This window comes from Garra rufa, chromosome 6, assembly GCF_049309525.1.
Source record: "Garra rufa chromosome 6, GarRuf1.0, whole genome shotgun sequence".
NCBI classification, from domain to species: domain Eukaryota; kingdom Metazoa; phylum Chordata; class Actinopteri; order Cypriniformes; family Cyprinidae; genus Garra; species Garra rufa.
The window spans coordinates 5121791-5142513 of NC_133366.1; the positions used below are offsets into that span (position 1 = coordinate 5121791).

The 20723-nt window shown below is 43.6% G+C and overlaps 1 protein-coding gene across 1 annotated transcript in view; it reads left to right on the plus strand.

Moving 5' to 3' along the window:
- LOC141336342 (complement C3-like) overlaps positions 1–20723 on the plus strand; it is a 115460-nt gene that overhangs the window by 86859 nt on the left and 7878 nt on the right. Inside the window, exons 30-36 of the mRNA XM_073841916.1 lie at positions 15684–15842; positions 17008–17067; positions 17144–17234; positions 17351–17396; positions 17937–18027; positions 18284–18373; positions 20142–20247. Coding sequence (XP_073698017.1) covers positions 15684–15842; positions 17008–17067; positions 17144–17234; positions 17351–17396; positions 17937–18027; positions 18284–18373; positions 20142–20247 — 643 coding nt within the window. The remainder of the gene's footprint in view (positions 1–15683; positions 15843–17007; positions 17068–17143; positions 17235–17350; positions 17397–17936; positions 18028–18283; positions 18374–20141; positions 20248–20723) is intronic.

A 20723-nucleotide genomic window follows, 5' to 3' on the forward strand; every position in this document is an offset into this window, starting at 1 on the left:
ACCAGCAAAGGGCCATCATAAACCAGCAAATGACCATCTTAAACCAGCAAAGGGTCAGCATAAACCAGCAAATGACCAGCATAAACCAGCAAATGACCAGCATAAACCAGCAAAGGGCCAGCATAAACCAGCAAAGGGCCAGCATAAACCAGCAAAAGGCCAGCAGAAACCAGCAAATGACAAGCATAAACCAGCAAAGGGCCAGCATAAACCAGCAAAAGGCCAGCATAAACCAGCAAAGGACCAGCATAAACCAGCAAAGGGTCAGCATAAACCAGCAAAGGGTCAGCATAAACCAGCAAAAGGCCAGCATAAACCAGCAAATGACCAGCATAAACCAGCAAAGGGCCAGCATAAACCAGCAAATGACCAGCATAAACCAGCAAAGGGCCAGCATAAACCAGCAAATGACCAGCATAAACCAGCAAAGGGCCAGCATAAACCAGCAAAAGGCCAGCATAAACCAGCAAAGGACCAGCATAAACCAGCAAAGGGTCAGCATAAACCAGCAAAGGGTCAGCATAAACCAGCAAAAGGCCAGCATAAACCAGCAAATGACCAGCATAAACCAGCAAAGGGCCAGCATAAACCAGCAAATGACCAGCATAAACCAGCAAAGGGCCAGCATAAACCAGCAAATGACCAGCATAAACCAGCAAAGGGCCAGCATAAACCAGCAAAAGGCCAGCATAAACCAGCAAATGACCAGCATAAACCAGCAAAAGGCCAGCATAAACCAGCAAAGGACCAGCATAAACCAGCAAAAGGCCAGCATAAACCAGCAAAGGGTCAGCATAAACCAGCAAAGGGCCAGAATAAACCAGCAAAAGGCCAACATAAACCAGCAAAGGGTCAGCATAAACCAGCAAAGGGTCAGCATAAACCAGCAAAGGGACAGCATAATTCAGCAAAGGGACAGCATAAACCAGCAAAGGATCAGCATAAACCAGCAAAGGGTCAGCATAAACCAGCAAAGGATCAGCATAAACCAGCAAAGGACCAGCATAAACCAGCAAAGGACCAGCATAAACCAACAAAGGGCCAGCATAAACCAGCAAAGGACCAGCATAAACCAGCAAAGGGCCAGAATAAACCAGCAAAAGGCCAGCATAAACCAGCAAAGGACCAGCATGAACCAGCAAAGGGCCAGCATAAACCAGCAAAGGGTCAGCATAAACCAGCAAAGGGTCAGCATAAACCAGCAAAGGACCAGCATAAACCAGCAAAGGGCCAGAATAAACCAGCAAAAGGCCAGCATAAACTAGCAAAGGACCAGCATAAACCAGCAAAGGGCCAGAATAAACCAGCAAAAGGCCAGCATAAACCAGCAAAGGGTCAGCATAAACCAGCAAAGGGTCAGCATAAACCAGCAAAGGGACAGCATAATTCAGCAAAGGGCCAGCATAAACCAGCAAAGGGCCAGCATAAACCAACAAAGCGTCAGCATAAAGAGCAAAGGACCAGCATAAACCAGCAAAGGGCAAGCATAAACCAGCAAAGGGCCATCATAAACCAGCAAATGACCATCTTAAACCAGCAAAGGGTCAGCATAAACCAGCAAATGACCAGCATAAACCAGCAAATGACCAGCATAAACCAGCAAAGGGCCAGCATAAACCAGCAAAGGGCCAGCATAAACCAGCAAAAGGCCAGCATAAACCAGCAAATGACCAGCATAAACCAGCAAAGGGCCAGCATAAACCAGCAAAAGGCCAGCATAAACCAGCAAAGGGCCAGCATAAACCAGCAAAGCGTCAGCATAAAGAGCAAAGGACCAGCATAAACCAGCAAAGGGCAAGCATAAACCAGCAAAGGGCCATCATAAACCAGCAAAGGGCCATCATAAACCAGCAAATGACCATCTTAAACCAGCAAAGGGTCAGCATAAACCAGCAAATGACCAGCATAAACCAGCAAATGACCAGCATAAACCAGCAAAGGGCCAGCATAAACCAGCAAAGGGCCAGCATAAACCAGCAAAAGGCCAGCATAAACCAGCAAAGGACCAGCATAAACCAGCAAAGGGTCAGCATAAACCAGCAAAGGGTCAGCATAAACCAGCAAAAGGCCAGCATAAACCAGCAAATGACCAGCATAAACCAGCAAAGGGCCAGCATAAACCAGCAAATGACCAGCATAAACCAGCAAAGGGCCAGCATAAACCAGCAAATGACCAGCATAAACCAGCAAAGGGCCAGCATAAACCAGCAAAAGGCCAGCATAAACCAGCAAAGGACCAGCATAAACCAGCAAAGGGTCAGCATAAACCAGCAAAAGGCCAGCATAAACCAGCAAATGACCAGCATAAACCAGCAAAGGGCCAGCATAAACCAGCAAATGACCAGCATAAACCAGCAAAGGGCCAGCATAAACCAGCAAATGACCAGCATAAACCAGCAAAGGGCCAGCATAAACCAGCAAAAGGCCAGCATAAACCAGCAAATGACCAGCATAAACCAGCAAAGGGCCAGCATAAACCAGCAAAAGGCCAGCATAAACCAGCAAAGGACCAGCATAAACCAGCAAAAGGCCAGCATAAACCAGCAAAGGGTCAGCATAAACCAGCAAAGGGCCAGCATAAACCAGCAAAGGACCAGCATAAACCAACAAAGGGCCAGCATAAACCAGCAAAGGACCAGCATAAACCAGCAAAGGGCCAGAATAAACCAGCAAAAGGCCAGCATAAACCAGCAAAGGACCAGCATGAACCAGCAAAGGGCCAGCATAAACCAGCAAAGGGTCAGCATAAACCAGCAAAGGGTCAGCATAAACCAGCAAAGGACCAGCATAAACCAGCAAAGGGCCAGAATAAACCAGCAAAAGGCCAGCATAAACTAGCAAAGGACCAGCATAAACCAGCAAAGGGCCAGAATAAACCAGCAAAAGGCCAGCATAAACCAGCAAAGGGTCAGCATAAACCAGCAAAGGGTCAGCATAAACCAGCAAAGGGTCAGCATAAACCAGCAAAGGGACAGCATAATTCAGCAAAGGGCCAGCATAAACCAGCAAAGGGCCAGCATAAACCAACAAAGCGTCAGCATAAAGAGCAAAGGACCAGCATAAACCAGCAAAGGGCAAGCATAAACCAGCAAAGGGCCATCATAAACCAGCAAATGACCATCTTAAACCAGCAAAGGGTCAGCATAAACCAGCAAATGACCAGCATAAACCAGCAAAGGGCCAGCATAAACCAGCAAAAGGCCAGCATAAACCAGCAAAGGGCCAGCATAAACCAGCAAAGCGTCAGCATAAAGAGCAAAGGACCAGCATAAACCAGCAAAGGGCAAGCATAAACCAGCAAAGGGCAAGCATAAACCAGCAAAGGGCCATCATAAACCAGCAAATGACCATCTTAAACCAGCAAAGGGTCAGCATAAACCAGCAAATGACCAGCATAAACCAGCAAATGACCAGCATAAACCAGCAAAGGGCCAGCATAAACCAGCAAAGGGCCAGTATAAACCAGCAAAAGGCCAGCATAAACCAGCAAAGGACCAGCATAAACCAGCAAAGGGTCAGCATAAACCAGCAAAGGGTCAGCATAAAATAGCAAAAGGCTAGCATAAACCAGCAAATGACCAGCATAAACCAGCAAAGGGCCAGCATAAACCAGCAAATGACCAGCATAAACCAGCAAAGGGCCAGCATAAACCAGCAAATGACCAGCATAAACCAGCAAAGGGCCAGCATAAACCAGCAAAAGGCCAGCATAAACCAGCAAAGGACCAGCATAAACCAGCAAAGGGTCAGCATAAACCATCAAAGGGTCAGCATAAACCAGCAAAAGGCCAGCATAAACCAGCAAATGACCAGCATAAACCAGCAAAGGGCCAGCATAAACCAGCAAATGACCAGCATAAACCAGCAAAGGGCCAGCATAAACCAGCAAATGACCAGCATAAACCAGCAAAGGGCCAGCATAAACCAGCAAAAGGCCAGCATAAACCAGCAAATGACCAGCATAAACCAGCAAAGGGCCAGCATAAACCAGCAAAAGGCCAGCATAAACCAGCAAAGGACCAGCATAAACCAGCAAAAGGCCAGCATAAACCAGCAAAGGGTCAGCATAAACCAGCAAAGGGCCAGCATAAACCAGCAAAGCGTCAGCATAAAGAGCAAAGGACCAGCATAAACCAGCAAAGGGCAAGCATAAACCAGCAAAGGGCCATCATAAACCAGCAAATGACCATCTTAAACCAGCAAAGGGTCAGCATAAACCAGCAAATGACCAGCATAAACCAGCAAATGACCAGCATAAACCAGCAAAGGGCCAGCATAAACCAGCAAAGGGCCAGCATAAACCAGCAAAAGGCCAGCATAAACCAGCAAATGACCAGCATAAACCAGCAAAGGGCCAGCATAAACCAGCAAAAGGCCAGCATAAACCAGCAAAGGACCAGCATAAACCAGCAAAGGGTCAGCATAAATCAGCAAAGGGTCAGCATAAACCAGCAAAAGGCCAGCATAAACCAGCAAATGACCAGCATAAACCAGCAAAGGGCCAGCATAAACCAGCAAATGACCAGCATAAACCAGCAAAGGGCCAGCATAAACCAGCAAATGACCAGCATAAACCAGCAAAGGGCCAGCATAAACCAGCAAAAGGCCAGCATAAACCAGCAAAGGACCAGCATAAACCAGCAAAGGGTCAGCATAAACCAGCAAAGGGTCAGCATAAACCAGCAAAAGGCCAGCATAAACCAGCAAATGACCAGCATAAACCAGCAAAGGGCCAGCATAAACCAGCAAATGACCAGCATAAACCAGCAAAGGGCCAGCATAAACCAGCAAATGACCAGCATAAACCAGCAAAGGGCCAGCATAAACCAGCAAAAGGCCAGCATAAACCAGCAAATGACCAGCATAAACCAGCAAAGGGCCAGCATAAACCAGCAAAAGGCCAGCATAAACCAGCAAAGGACCAGCATAAACCAGCAAAAGGCCAGCATAAACCAGCAAAGGGTCAGCATAAACCAGCAAAGGGCCAGAATAAACCACCAAAAGCCAGCATAAACCAGCAAAGGGTCAGCATAAACCAGCAAAGGGTCAGCATAAACCAGCAAAGGGACAGCATAATTCAGCAAAGGGACAGCATAAACCAGCAAAGGATCAGCATAAACCAGCAAAGGGTCAGCATAAACCAGCAAAGGATCAGCATAAACCAGCAAAGGACCAGCATAAACCAGCAAAGGACCAGCATAAACCAACAAAGGGCCAGCATAAACCAGCAAAGGGCCAGAATAAACCAGCAAAAGGCCAGCATAAACCAGCAAAGGACCAGCATGAACCAGCAAAGGGCCAGCATAAACCAGCAAAGGGTCAGCATAAACCAGCAAAGGGTCAGCATAAACCAGCAAAGGACCAGCATAAACCAGCAAAGGGCCAGAATAAACCAGCAAAAGGCCAGCATAAACTAGCAAAGGACCAGCATAAACCAGCAAAGGGCCAGAATAAACCAGCAAAAGGCCAGCATAAACCAGCAAAGGGTCAGCATAAACCAGCAAAGGGTCAGCATAAACCAGCAAAGGGTCAGCATAAACCAGCAAAGGGACAGCATAATTCAGCAAAGGGCCAGCATAAACCAGCAAAGGGCCAGCATAAACCAACAAAGCGTCAGCATAAAGAGCAAAGGACCAGCATAAACCAGCAAAGGGCAAACATAAACCAGCAAAGGGCCATCATAAACCAGCAAATGACCATCTTAAACCAGCAAAGGGTCAGCATAAACCAGCAAATGACCAGCATAAACCAGCAAATGACCAGCATAAACCAGCAAAGGGCCAGCATAAACCAGCAAAGGGCCAGCATAAACCAGCAAAAGGCCAGCAGAAACCAGCAAATGACAAGCATAAACCAGCAAAGGGCCAGCATAAACCAGCAAAAGGCCAGCATAAACCAGCAAAGGACCAGCATAAACCAGCAAAGGGTCAGCATAAACCAGCAAAGGGTCAGCATAAACCAGCAAAAGGCCAGCATAAACCAGCAAATGACCAGCATAAACCAGCAAAGGGCCAGCATAAACCAGCAAATGACCAGCATAAACCAGCAAAGGGCCAGCATAAACCAGCAAATGACCAGCATAAACCAGCAAAGGGCCAGCATAAACCAGCAAAAGGCCAGCATAAACCAGCAAAGGACCAGCATAAACCAACAAAGGGTCAGCATAAACCAGCAAAGGGTCAGCATAAACCAGCAAAAGGCCAGCATAAACCAGCAAATGACCAGCATAAACCAGCAAAGGGCCAGCATAAACCAGCAAATGACCAGCATAAACCAGCAAAGGGCCAGCATAAACCAGCAAATGACCAGCATAAACCAGCAAAGGGCCAGCATAAACCAGCAAAAGTCCAGCATTAACCAGCAAATGACCAGCATAAACCAGCAAAAGGCCAGCATAAACCAGCAAAGGACCAGCATAAACCAGCAAAAGGCCAGCATAAACCAGCAAAGGGTCAGCATAAACCAGCAAAAGGCCAGCATAAACCAGCAAAGGACCAGCATAAACCAGCAAAAGGCCAGCATAAACCAGCAAAGGGTCAGCATAAACCAGCAAAGGGCCAGAATAAACCACCAAAAGCCAGCATAAACCAGCAAAGGGTCAGCATAAACCAGCAAAGGGTCAGCATAAACCAGCAAAGGGACAGCATAATTCAGCAAAGGGACAGCATAAACCAGCAAAGGATCAGCATAAACCAGCAAAGGGTCAGCATAAACCAGCAAAGGATCAGCATAAACCAGCAAAGGACCAGCATAAACCAGCAAAGGACCAGCATAAACCAACAAAGGGCCAGCATAAACCAGCAAAGGGCCAGAATAAACCAGCAAAAGGCCAGCATAAACCAGCAAAGGACCAGCATGAACCAGCAAAGGGCCAGCATAAACCAGCAAAGGGTCAGCATAAACCAGCAAAGGGTCAGCATAAACCAGCAAAGGACCAGCATAAACCAGCAAAGGGCCAGAATAAACCAGCAAAAGGCCAGCATAAACTAGCAAAGGACCAGCATAAACCAGCAAAGGGCCAGAATAAACCAGCAAAAGGCCAGCATAAACCAGCAAAGGGTCAGCATAAACCAGCAAAGGGTCAGCATAAACCAGCAAAGGGTCAGCATAAACCAGCAAAGGGACAGCATAATTCAGCAAAGGGCCAGCATAAACCAGCAAAGGGCCAGCATAAACCAACAAAGCGTCAGCATAAAGAGCAAAGGACCAGCATAAACCAGCAAAGGGCAAACATAAACCAGCAAAGGGCCATCATAAACCAGCAAATGACCATCTTAAACCAGCAAAGGGTCAGCATAAACCAGCAAATGACCAGCATAAACCAGCAAATGACCAGCATAAACCAGCAAAGGGCCAGCATAAACCAGCAAAGGGCCAGCATAAACCAGCAAAAGGCCAGCAGAAACCAGCAAATGACAAGCATAAACCAGCAAAGGGCCAGCATAAACCAGCAAAAGGCCAGCATAAACCAGCAAAGGACCAGCATAAACCAGCAAAGGGTCAGCATAAACCAGCAAAGGGTCAGCATAAACCAGCAAAAGGCCAGCATAAACCAGCAAATGACCAGCATAAACCAGCAAAGGGCCAGCATAAACCAGCAAATGACCAGCATAAACCAGCAAAGGGCCAGCATAAACCAGCAAATGACCAGCATAAACCAGCAAAGGGCCAGCATAAACCAGCAAAAGGCCAGCATAAACCAGCAAAGGACCAGCATAAACCAACAAAGGGTCAGCATAAACCAGCAAAGGGTCAGCATAAACCAGCAAAAGGCCAGCATAAACCAGCAAATGACCAGCATAAACCAGCAAAGGGCCAGCATAAACCAGCAAATGACCAGCATAAACCAGCAAAGGGCCAGCATAAACCAGCAAATGACCAGCATAAACCAGCAAAGGGCCAGCATAAACCAGCAAAAGTCCAGCATTAACCAGCAAATGACCAGCATAAACCAGCAAAAGGCCAGCATAAACCAGCAAAGGACCAGCATAAACCAGCAAAAGGCCAGCATAAACCAGCAAAGGGTCAGCATAAACCAGCAAAGGGCCAGAATAAACCAGCAAAAGGCCAACATAAACCAGCAAAGGGTCAGCATAAACCAGCAAAGGGTCAGCATAAACCAGCAAAGGGACAGCATAATTCAGCAAAGGGACAGCATAAACCAGCAAAGGATCAGCATAAACCAGCAAAGGGTCAGCATAAACCAGCAAAGGATCAGCATAAACCAGCAAAGGACCAGCATAAACCAGCAAAGGACCAGCATAAACCAACAAAGGGCCAGCATAAACCAGCAAAGGACCAGCATAAACCAGCAAAGGGCCAGAATAAACCAGCAAAAGGCCAGCATAAACCAGCAAAGGACCAGCATGAACCAGCAAAGGGCCAGCATAAACCAGCAAAAGGCCAGCATAAACCAGCAAAGGGTCAGCATAAACCAGCAAAGGGTCAGCATAAACCAGCAAAAGGCCAGCATAAACCAGCAAATGACCAGCATAAACCAGCAAAGGGCCAGCATAAACCAGCAAAAGGCCAGCATAAACCAGCAAAGGACCAGCATAAACCAGCAAAAGGCCAGCATAAACCAGCAAAGGGTCAGCATAAACCAGCAAAGGACTAGCATAAACCAGCAAAGGGCCTGCATAAACCAGAAAAGGGTCAGAATAAACCAGCAAAGGGTCAGCATAAACCAGCAAAGGGTCAGCATAAACCAGCAAAGGGCCAGCATAAACCAGCAAAGGGTCAGCATAAACCAGAAAAGGGTCAGCATAAACCAGAAAAGGGTCAGCATAAACCAGCAAAGGGTCAGCATAAACCAGCAAAGGGTCAGCATAAACCAGCAAAGAACTAGCATAAACCAGCAAAGGGCCTGCATAAACCAGAAAAGGGTCAGCATAAACCAGCAAAGGGTCAGCATAAACCAGCAAAGGGCCAGCATAAACCAGCAAAGGGTCAGCATAAACAAGCAAAGGACTAGCATAAACCAGCAAAGGGCCTGCATAAACCAGCAAAGGATCAGCATAAACCAGCAAAGGGTCAGCATAAACCAGCAAAGGATCAGCATAAACCAGCAAAGGACCAGCATAAACCAGCAAAGGGCCAGAATAAACCAGCAAAAGGCCAGCATAAACCAGCAAAGGACCAGCATGAACCAGCAAAGGACCAGCATGAACCAGCAAAGGACCAGCATAAACCAGCAAAGGGCCAGCATAAACCAGCAAAGGGCCAGCATAAACCAGCAAAGGACCAGCATAAACCAGCAAAGGGCCAGAATAAACCAGCAAAAGGCCAGCATAAACCAGCAAAGGACCAGCATGAACCAGCAAAGGGCCAGCATAAACCAGCAAAGGGTCAGCATAAACCAGCAAAGGGTCAGCATAAACCAGCAAAGGACCAGCATAAACCAGCAAAGGGCCAGAATAAACCAGCAAAAGGCCAGCATAAACTAGCAAAGGACCAGCATAAACCAGCAAAGGGCCAGAATAAACCAGCAAAAGGCCAGCATAAACCAGCAAAGGGTCAGCATAAACCAGCAAATGACCAGCATAAACCAGCAAAGGGCCAGCATAAACCAGCAAATGACCAGCATAAACCAGCAAAGGGCCAGCATAAACCAGCAAATGACCAGCATAAACCAGCAAAGGGCCAGCATAAACTAGCAAAAGGCCAGCATAAACCAGCAAAGGACCAGCATAAACCAGCAAAGGGTCAGCATAAACCAGCAAAGGGTCAGCATAAACCAGCAAAAGGCCAGCATAAACCAGCAAATGACCAGCATAAACCAGCAAAGGGCCAGCATAAACCAGCAAATCACCAGCATAAACCAGCAAAGGGCCAGCATAAACCAGCAAATGACCAGCATAAACCAGCAAAGGGCCAGCATAAACCAGCAAAAGGCCAGCATAAACCAGCAAATGACCAGCATAAACCAGCAAAGGGCCAGCATAAACCAGCAAAAGGCCAGCATAAACCAGCAAAGGACCAGCATAAACCAGCAAAAGGCCAGCATAAACCAGCAAAGGGTCAGCATAAACCAGCAAAGGGTCAGCATAAACCAGCAAAGGGTCAGAATAAACCAGAAAAGTGTCAGCATAAACCAGCAAAGGGCCAGCATAAACCAGCGAAGGGTCAGCATAAACCAGCAAAGGGCCAGCACAAACCAGAAAGGGTCAGCATAAACCAGCAAAGGACTAGCATAAACCAGCAAAGGGCCAGCATAAACCAGAAAAGGGTCAGAATAAACCAGCAAAGGACCAGCATAAACCAGCAAAGGGTCAGCATAAACCAGCAAAGGGCCAGCATAAACCAGCAAAGGGTCAGCATAAACCAGCAAAGGACTAGCATAAACCAGCAAAGGGCCTGCATAAACCAGAAAAGGGTCAGAATAAACCAGCAAAGGGTCAGCATAAACCAGCAAAGGGTCAGCATAAACCAGCAAAGGGCCAGCATAAACCAGCAAAGGGTCAGCATAAACCAGAAAAGGGTCAGCATAAACCAGAAAAGGGTCAGCATAAACCAGCAAAGGGTCAGCATAAACCAGCAAAGGGTCAGCATAAACCAGCAAAGAACTAGCATAAACCAGCAAAGGGCCTGCATAAACCAGAAAAGGGTCAGCATAAACCAGCAAAGGGTCAGCATAAACCAGCAAAGGGCCAGCATAAACCAGCAAAGGGTCAGCATAAACCAGCAAAGGACTAGCATAAACCAGCAAAGGGCCTGCATAAACCAGCAAAGGATCAGCATAAACCAGCAAAGGGTCAGCATAAACCAGCAAAGGATCAGCATAAACCAGCAAAGGACCAGCATAAACCAGCAAAGGACCAGCATAAACCAGCAAAGGGCCAGAATAAACCAGCAAAAGGCCAGCATAAACCAGCAAAGGACCAGCATGAACCAGCAAAGGACCAGCATGAACCAGCAAAGGGCCAGCATAAACCAGCAAAGGGTCAGCATAAACCAGCAAAGGGTCAGCATAAACCAGCAAAGGGTCAGCATAAACCAGCAAAGGACCAGCATAGACCAGCAAAGGGCCAGAATAAACCAGCAAAAGGCCAGCATAAACCAGCAAATGACCAGCATAAACCAGCAAAGGGCCAGCATAAACCAGCAAAAGGCCAGCATAAACCAGCAAAGGACCAGCATAAACCAGCAAAGGACCAGCATAAACCAGCAAAGGGTCAGCATAAACCAGCAAATGACCAGCATAAACCAGCAAAAGGCCAGCATAAACCAGCAAAGGACCAGCATAAACCAGCAAAAGGCCAGCATAAACCAGCAAAGGACCAGCATAAACCAGCAAAGGGTCAGCATAAACCAGCAAAGGGTCAGCATAAACCAGCAAAGGGTCAGCATAAACCAGCAAAGGGCCAGAATAAACCAGCAAAAGGCCAGCATAAACCAGCAAAGGGTCAGCATAAACCAGCAAAGGGTCAGCATAAACCAGCAAAGGGTCAGCATAAACCAGCAAAGGGCCAGCATAAACCAGCAAAGCGTCAGCATAAAGAGCAAAGGACTAGCATAAACCAGCAAAGGGCAAGCATAAACCAGCAAAGGGCCATCATAAACCAGCAAATGACCATCTTAAACCAGCAAATGACCAGCATAAACCAGCAAAGGGCCAGCATAAACCAGCAAAGGGCCAGCATAAACCAGCAAAAGGCCAGCATAAACCAGCATAAACCAGCAAAGGGCCAGCATAAACCAGCAAAAGGCCAGCATAAACCAGCAAAGGACCAGCATAAACCAGCAAAGGGTCAGCATAAACCAGCAAATGACCAGCATAAACCAGCAAAGGGCCAGCATAAACCAGCAAAAGGCCAGCATAAACCAGCAAAGGACCAGCATAAACCAGCAAAAGGCCAGCATAAACCAGCAAAGGACCAGCATAAACCAGCAAAGGGTCAGCATAAACCAGCAAAGGGTCAGCATAAACCAGCAAAGGGCCAGCATAAACCAGCAAAGCGTCAGCATAAAGAGCAAAGGACTAGCATAAACCAGCAAAGGGCAAGCATAAACCAGCAAAGGGCCATCATAAACCAGCAAATGACCATCTTAAACCAGCAAATGACCAGCATAAACCAGCAAAGGGCCAGCATAAACCAGCAAAGGGCCAGCATAAACCAGCAAAAGGCCAGCATAAACCAGCATAAACCAGCAAAGGGCCAGCATAAACCAGCAAAAGGCCAGCATAAACCAGCAAAGGACCAGCATAAACCAGCAAAGGGTCAGCATAAACCAGCAAATGACCAGCATAAACCAGCAAAGGGCCAGCATAAACCAGCAAAAGGCCAGCATAAACCAGCAAAGGACCAGCATAAACCAGCAAAAGGCCAGCATAAACCAGCAAAGGACCAGCATAAACCAGCAAAGGGTCAGCATAAACCAGCAAAGGGTCAGCATAAACCAGCTAAGGGTCAGCATAAACCAGCAAAGGACCAGCATAAACCAGCAAAGGGCCAGCATAAACCAGCAAAGGGTCAGAATAAACCAGAAAAGTGTCAGCATAAACCAGCAAAGGGCCAGCATAAACCAGCGAAGGGTCAGCATAAACCAGCAAAGGGCCAGCACAAACCAGAAAGGGTCAGCATAAACCAGCAAAGGACCAGCATAAACCAGAAAAGGGTCAGAATAAACCAGCAAAGGGTCAGCATAAACCAGCAAAGTGCCTGCATAAACCAGAAAAGGGTCAGAATAAACCAGCAAAGGACCAGCATAAACCAGCAAAGGGTCAGCATAAACCAGCAAAGGGCCAGCATAAACCAGCAAAGGGTCAGCATAAACCAGCAAAGGGTCAGCATAAACCAGCAAAGGACTAGCATAAACCAGCAAAGGGCCTGCATAAACCAGAAAAGGGTCAGAATAAACCAGCAAAGGGTCAGCATAAACCAGCAAAAGGCCAGCATAAACCAGCAAAGGACCAGCATAAACCAGCAAAGGGTCAGCATAAACCAGCAAAGGGCCAGCATAAACCAGCAAAGCGTCAGCATAAAGAGCAAAGGACCAGCATAAACCAGCAAAGGGCAAGCATAAACCAGCAAAGGGCCATCATAAACCAGCAAATGACCATCTTAAACCAGCAAAGGGTCAGCATAAACCAGCAAATGACCAGCATAAACCAGCAAATGACCAGCATAAACCAGCAAAGGGCCAGCATAAACCAGCAAAGGGCCAGCATAAACCAGCAAAAGGCCAGCATAAACCAGCAAATGACCAGCATAAACCAGCAAAGGGCCAGCATAAACCAGCAAAAGGCCAGCATAAACCAGCAAAGGACCAGCATGAACCAGCAAAGGACCAGCATGAACCAGCAAAGGGCCAGCATAAACCAGCAAAGGGTCAGCATAAACCAGCAAAGGGTCAGCATAAACCAGCAAAGGGTCAGCATAAACCAGCAAAGGACCAGCATAGACCAGCAAAGGGCCAGAATAAACCAGCAAAAGGCCAGCATAAACCAGCAAATGACCAGCATAAACCAGCAAAGGGCCAGCATAAACCAGCAAAAGGCCAGCATAAACCAGCAAAGGACCAGCATAAACCAGCAAAGGACCAGCATAAACCAGCAAAGGGTCAGCATAAACCAGCAAATGACCAGCATAAACCAGCAAAAGGCCAGCATAAACCAGCAAAGGACCAGCATAAACCAGCAAAAGGCCAGCATAAACCAGCAAAGGACCAGCATAAACCAGCAAAGGGTCAGCATAAACCAGCAAAGGGTCAGCATAAACCAGCAAAGGGTCAGCATAAACCAGCAAAGGGCCAGAATAAACCAGCAAAAGGCCAGCATAAACCAGCAAAGGGTCAGCATAAACCAGCAAAGGGTCAGCATAAACCAGCAAAGGGTCAGCATAAACCAGCAAAGGGCCAGCATAAACCAGCAAAGCGTCAGCATAAAGAGCAAAGGACTAGCATAAACCAGCAAAGGGCAAGCATAAACCAGCAAAGGGCCATCATAAACCAGCAAATGACCATCTTAAACCAGCAAATGACCAGCATAAACCAGCAAAGGGCCAGCATAAACCAGCAAAGGGCCAGCATAAACCAGCAAAAGGCCAGCATAAACCAGCATAAACCAGCAAAGGGCCAGCATAAACCAGCAAAAGGCCAGCATAAACCAGCAAAGGACCAGCATAAACCAGCAAAGGGTCAGCATAAACCAGCAAATGACCAGCATAAACCAGCAAAGGGCCAGCATAAACCAGCAAAAGGCCAGCATAAACCAGCAAAGGACCAGCATAAACCAGCAAAAGGCCAGCATAAACCAGCAAAGGACCAGCATAAACCAGCAAAGGGTCAGCATAAACCAGCAAAGGGTCAGCATAAACCAGCAAAGGGCCAGCATAAACCAGCAAAGCGTCAGCATAAAGAGCAAAGGACTAGCATAAACCAGCAAAGGGCAAGCATAAACCAGCAAAGGGCCATCATAAACCAGCAAATGACCATCTTAAACCAGCAAATGACCAGCATAAACCAGCAAAGGGCCAGCATAAACCAGCAAAGGGCCAGCATAAACCAGCAAAAGGCCAGCATAAACCAGCATAAACCAGCAAAGGGCCAGCATAAACCAGCAAAAGGCCAGCATAAACCAGCAAAGGACCAGCATAAACCAGCAAAGGGTCAGCATAAACCAGCAAATGACCAGCATAAACCAGCAAAGGGCCAGCATAAACCAGCAAAAGGCCAGCATAAACCAGCAAAGGACCAGCATAAACCAGCAAAAGGCCAGCATAAACCAGCAAAGGACCAGCATAAACCAGCAAAGGGTCAGCATAAACCAGCAAAGGGTCAGCATAAACCAGCTAAGGGTCAGCATAAACCAGCAAAGGACCAGCATAAACCAGCAAAGGGCCAGCATAAACCAGCAAAGGGTCAGAATAAACCAGAAAAGTGTCAGCATAAACCAGCAAAGGGCCAGCATAAACCAGCGAAGGGTCAGCATAAACCAGCAAAGGGCCAGCACAAACCAGAAAGGGTCAGCATAAACCAGCAAAGGACCAGCATAAACCAGAAAAGGGTCAGAATAAACCAGCAAAGGGTCAGCATAAACCAGCAAAGTGCCTGCATAAACCAGAAAAGGGTCAGAATAAACCAGCAAAGGACCAGCATAAACCAGCAAAGGGTCAGCATAAACCAGCAAAGGGCCAGCATAAACCAGCAAAGGGTCAGCATAAACCAGCAAAGGGTCAGCATAAACCAGCAAAGGACTAGCATAAACCAGCAAAGGGCCTGCATAAACCAGAAAAGGGTCAGAATAAACCAGCAAAGGGTCAGCATAAACCAGCAAAGGGCCAGCATAAACCAGCAAAGGGTCAGCATAAACCAGAAAAGGGTCAGCATAAGCCAGAAAAGGGTCAGCATAAACCAGAAAAGGGTCAGCATAAACCAGCAAAGGGTCAGCATAAACCAGCAAAGGGTCAGCATAAACCAGCAAAGGGTCAGCATAAACCAGCAAAGGGTCAGCATAAACCAGAAAAGGGCCAGCATAAACCTGCAAAGGGCCAGCATAAACCAGCTAAAACCAGCACCCCAGCACCAAAACATACCTAACCAGCATAATTATGCGGGGTTTTTTTCAGCAGGATTGGTGTGAACGGGCCTGAACACCTCATCATTCGACTGTGATAAACACTGGATCAAGTGTGGGACTGCCGTTGCAGGACAGGGCTTGAATACTTTTCTGTGTTTTCTAGGTGACCATCATTGTGTTCCAGGCCGTGGCAGAGTATCGCACGCAGGTGAAGGACCAACAAAACTTCAATCTGGATGTGGAGCTGTCTGTGGCAGGAAGAAGCAGACCTGTCAGATATACTTTCAAAAGAGATAATATGCATCTTACACGCTCAGACAGGGTGAGGATTTATTCATCTGCTAGATTCAAATTCACTGCTGCTCATGTCGGCTGTGTATTTATTGGATTATGGGAGTTTAGTTGTTGGTTGTCTATTATTTTTATTGTCTATGTCATTTGTTTGGACAGTAAGATCTTTATGTATCTGTTGTATTACGGATTTGATTACTCTGTAACACTTTAGAATACGGTTCCATCATTAATGAATAACTACACAGGAACAAATGACTAATGCACTACTAAAATTATGCATTACTAAAATTAAGGAATTCTGATGAACAAATTAATAAACTGTGCTCAGTTGAAAGTGGTAGTTCACTATTAGCTAATCAGTAACTACTATATTTTTCGTATCTCCCAGAGAACTACTAAGAATTACTATATTCCTGTTCATAATTAATGTAAATAATGAAAAATTTGTAATTAGTCCTAAGGGAAAGATCATGGTAACGCACTAGTAATGATTCAGGTATTACCAAATTTATCCATCAGAAGGAGATGCTTATTATTTGGATCCGTATTCTAAAGTGAAGATCATGATAACTCCCTAGTAATGACTAAAGTCATTCAAAACTATTGAGTTTTTGGATAGTAATACTTTTTGGATAGTAAGATTCTGGATAGTTCTACTTCTGATGTCTTTAGTAACACTTAAGTCATTACTAGTGGGTTACCACAATCTTCACTTTGGAATACGGATCCAAATAATTAGTAATTATTTAAGAAGGATCTAGTAACACTTGAGTCATCATTACTATCTAATACCTTACATATAGCTCAAAAGCTTACAATGATTTCAGTCATTACTAGGGGGGTTATCATGATCTTCACTTTAGAATACGGATCTAAATAATTAGTAATCCCTTCTGAAGTATTTGGTAATTCTTAAATAATTTACTAATGTGTTACCATGATCTTTATTTTAGAATTAATTATACTTTTTGCATTATTTACATTAATTATAAAAATGTATATAGTATTTCTTAGTAGTTCTCTGGGAGATATGAAAAATATAGCAGTTACTGATTAGCCAATAGTGAACTACCACTTTTAACTGAGCACTATTATTTACTGATTCGTTAATCAGAATTTCTTGTTAGTTAATAGTACTTACTAATGTTAGTAGTGCATTTTAAAGTGTTACCGATTACTCTGATACTCAACAGGTGGAGATAAACAAGGACTTCAATGTAACTGCTAGAGGAACTGGAACAGCCATTCTCTCAGTGAGTGTTTATGAGCGTTTATACAGTCAACGGCAAGCGTTTGATCATCTAATGTGAGACATGCTGCTGTTTTCAGGTTCTGACGCTGTACTACGCCAGACCTGCTGAGAAGAAGTCTGACTGTACACTATTTGATCTGACTGTCAAAATGGAGAAAGACGCTGAACGTAAGATTGAGTTCATTCCCTTTCTGTGGCATTTTCCATACATACAGAGAAAAACTAAAACAAAAACACATTTTGTGTTGGTTTTAATTATTACCATGCTTTTTTTTTCCCTTTAGCAAAACAAGGAGCCATTGAAACATACAAACTTACTATGGAATTCTAGTATGTGGAAACATATTCTAAGTAGTTTATTTTTATGTCAAGACCTGGTTACACTCTTAAAAATAAAGGTGTTTCACGATGCTAGGAGAACTTTTTTTGTCTAAATGGTTCCATAAAGAACCTTTAACATCTGAAGAACCTTTGTCCTAAAGAAGGTTCTTCAGATTATAAAAAGGTAAGAAAGAGATGGTTCTTTAAAGAATATTTGACTGAATGGTTCTTTGTGGAATCAAAAATGGCTCTTCTATGGAATCACGGTGATGAACCTTTTAAAGCATCTTTATTTTTAAGAGTGTACTATCATAATGACTCTGACAGTGACTCCAGTTTCACTGCGTTCTTACATAGATGCATCTCATTTTTAAAGACAGTTTATTCAGAGACACATAGCTCTGTGTACAACAATATAGAAATTCTGAGGTCAAACAGACTCGGGTTCACAGTGTTAAAAACAGCCTATGAATGCAGAGAAGATGGAGCAAAAGTACTAAACCTTAGAGACCTGTTAATAAAATCTGCTCTTGATCTCCATCTTCACAGCTACAAAAGTCAGACAAATGATGCCACCATGACTATTCTGGACATTGGCATACCGACCGGATTTACTGTGGAAAGCAGAGATTTGGAAGAGGTATTGCGATGATAAACTATTGAAGTGATGCCTTACATCTGTATAATTTCTAAATTAACATACTAGAAGCAAACCAACCTCACAAACTTTGAAGGAATTTCTTTTGTAATATTACTGTACCTGTGCTGACATGTATACATGCTATATAAATACATGTGACTTGATTGCGCATGCATATATACATATCATATACAGACAGGCCATAAAGCATTTTAATCAACATGTTTTAATTTATTCCTTGTTTCCTTGCCCTTAGTTGTCCACAGGGAAGGAGAGATACATTCAGAAATTTGAGATGGACAAAGTGCTGTCAGAGCGAGGATCCCTCATTCTCTACTTAGATAAGGTATTTCAGCAAACTATCATTCAATCCCGGGTAGCCTGAAAAGTATATGCTTTGCTTTATATTTCTATCAAATATTGTTGAACTCTTGTGGGCTGACAAAGTTACTGTGTGTTCACCTTTGTAAACTGTGTGGCCAACATATTATCCACTAGGATCCTATCGATTCTATGTGTTTAAAATGATGGGAGACACTTCCTGTTGGAGATGTTCCACTCAAAAAGACTGCAACAAATCATTTCAAATCAGAAGATTGCGCTTTAAAAAATCCTTATCCTTCCTTTTGATTAAATGGGCTGTACATTTAAATTTTTGTTTTTATTTTCAGAAGTCTGGAGAATTATGTTATGTTTGGTATGTTAATGTGACGTGATACATCAACCATATCTATAAAATAGTCCTTCTTAGTCTGCTGCATTTTAAGCGAATTAAAAAAAGAAAACGTACTGTGCAATTATGGTCTGCTCTGCCAATTTCATTTATGATATAAACCATGGAATGCATGGAATCTTTAATTTTTCACCCAAATCCTCATGTCCATGTACATAATGGCCATTGGCTGTGTACTTTTTCCTCCTACCCTCACCAAAAAGAAGTATTCTTTAAGTTTATTTTATTACGTATACGTATTACGTATAGTAAAGTGCAAGTATATTTTAAGTATGCTTTATGTAGTAAGTATACAAATATCAGTGTACTAATAGTATACATTCAAGTGTACTATTTCAACACTCATTAGGACTAATTTGAATCACTTTCTAGTATATAAAATTATCATTTTAAGTATACTTTAAGTATAACAGTAGTAATCTGTGAGTACACAACTAGTTTACTTCAATGGTTTCAGTTTGTACAGGAAGTGTACTACAAGTGAACTTATAGGTAAACTGATAGTTTACAAATTAAACACCTTTTATGCATTTGTCTCAGTAAACAACTAGTTTAGTAGTTTTATATTGCAAGTATATTTATAAGTTTTATTTAAGCAAACTGGACATCATACTTTAAGTGTACTACTATGTCTCTATTTAGGTTTAAATTTGTGTACTCTATGTTTTGTTATATAAATATATGAACATACAAAACATCAAAATAAAGAACAGGGTATCTGCTTACAAACAAAAACATTTTATTCTAGTTTCCTGTATTCCTTTTTTATAAACACTTAAATGTGGGTTAGTTTCATAAAAATAAATACATAAATAAATAACATTTTAAACAAAAAGACTATTGATGATAATCAAACTGTAGATGGAGTTGATCAACACCCTAAAGCTTGACAGTCATTGTTACCTCTTAATGGGTCAACATTTTATTGCTTCATTATACATCTATAGATTACACGTTAGATTACATGTGGAAGCATCTGGTGTTTCGGTTTCTTCTTCACATGTGTTTTGGAAATTGTCAAATTTATTTATTTATATAGCACCAAATTCTGTACAGAAGATGTGCAGTAGCACCCCTAGTGTATAACTATAAAAACACGGATTCTCAGAGCACAAGTATAGCTCAAATAAGACTTTTCAAACAAGTCACAAATAATTAAATGTCATATTATGTATGGAGAATTATATAAAGCAAATTACTGAGAAGTACATAAAAAGTAGATTGAAAGTATACTTTTCTAGTAGTTTACTAATAGCACCATTGAATAACTGATTTTTCATAAGGGTTATTACTTATTTCACACTGGAAACTGTCCATGTTAACATTTGCACAAGCAACATGACATGTAATTATAAATTTGCCTTGGTTTCTGTTTTATCAGGTTTTGCACAGAGAGAAAGAACGAATTGCCTTCAGAATGCACAAGGAGCTTGCCGTGGGTCTGCTACAACCTACTGCAGTCACAATATATGAATATTACTCACCAGGTGAGCTAATGATGCATGTACACACACACCCACAGATTTATGTTCCTTTAAACTGGAAATCTCACATTAATAAATTAATTCAGTCTCATTAATTGTTAAAAAATTATGCTGAAAAAAAGAGAGAAAATAAAAAAGAAAGAAAAGAGAAATTCACATCACTGCACAAGTCACATTTTATTACATTTTATAAAGTGAGATTAGAAAATAATGTGAAATGAAACGTTTACAAATAATAAAAACATGCATTTTAGTTCTTCTCACACCACAACAAATCCTTTAATGATATTGTACAGAAATTACAAATAAAAGTATACTGTAAAACCAACATAAAATGCAGTGCCATTTATTTATTTTATGAATTATAAAAATCATGCCTAAATTTGTCCATTTTAAAGTGAGACTGAAAGTATTGTAAAATGTGTGTGAAAAGTAAAAAGAAAAAAAAAAGAAACACAATGTGCAAAAAGTTATAAGTT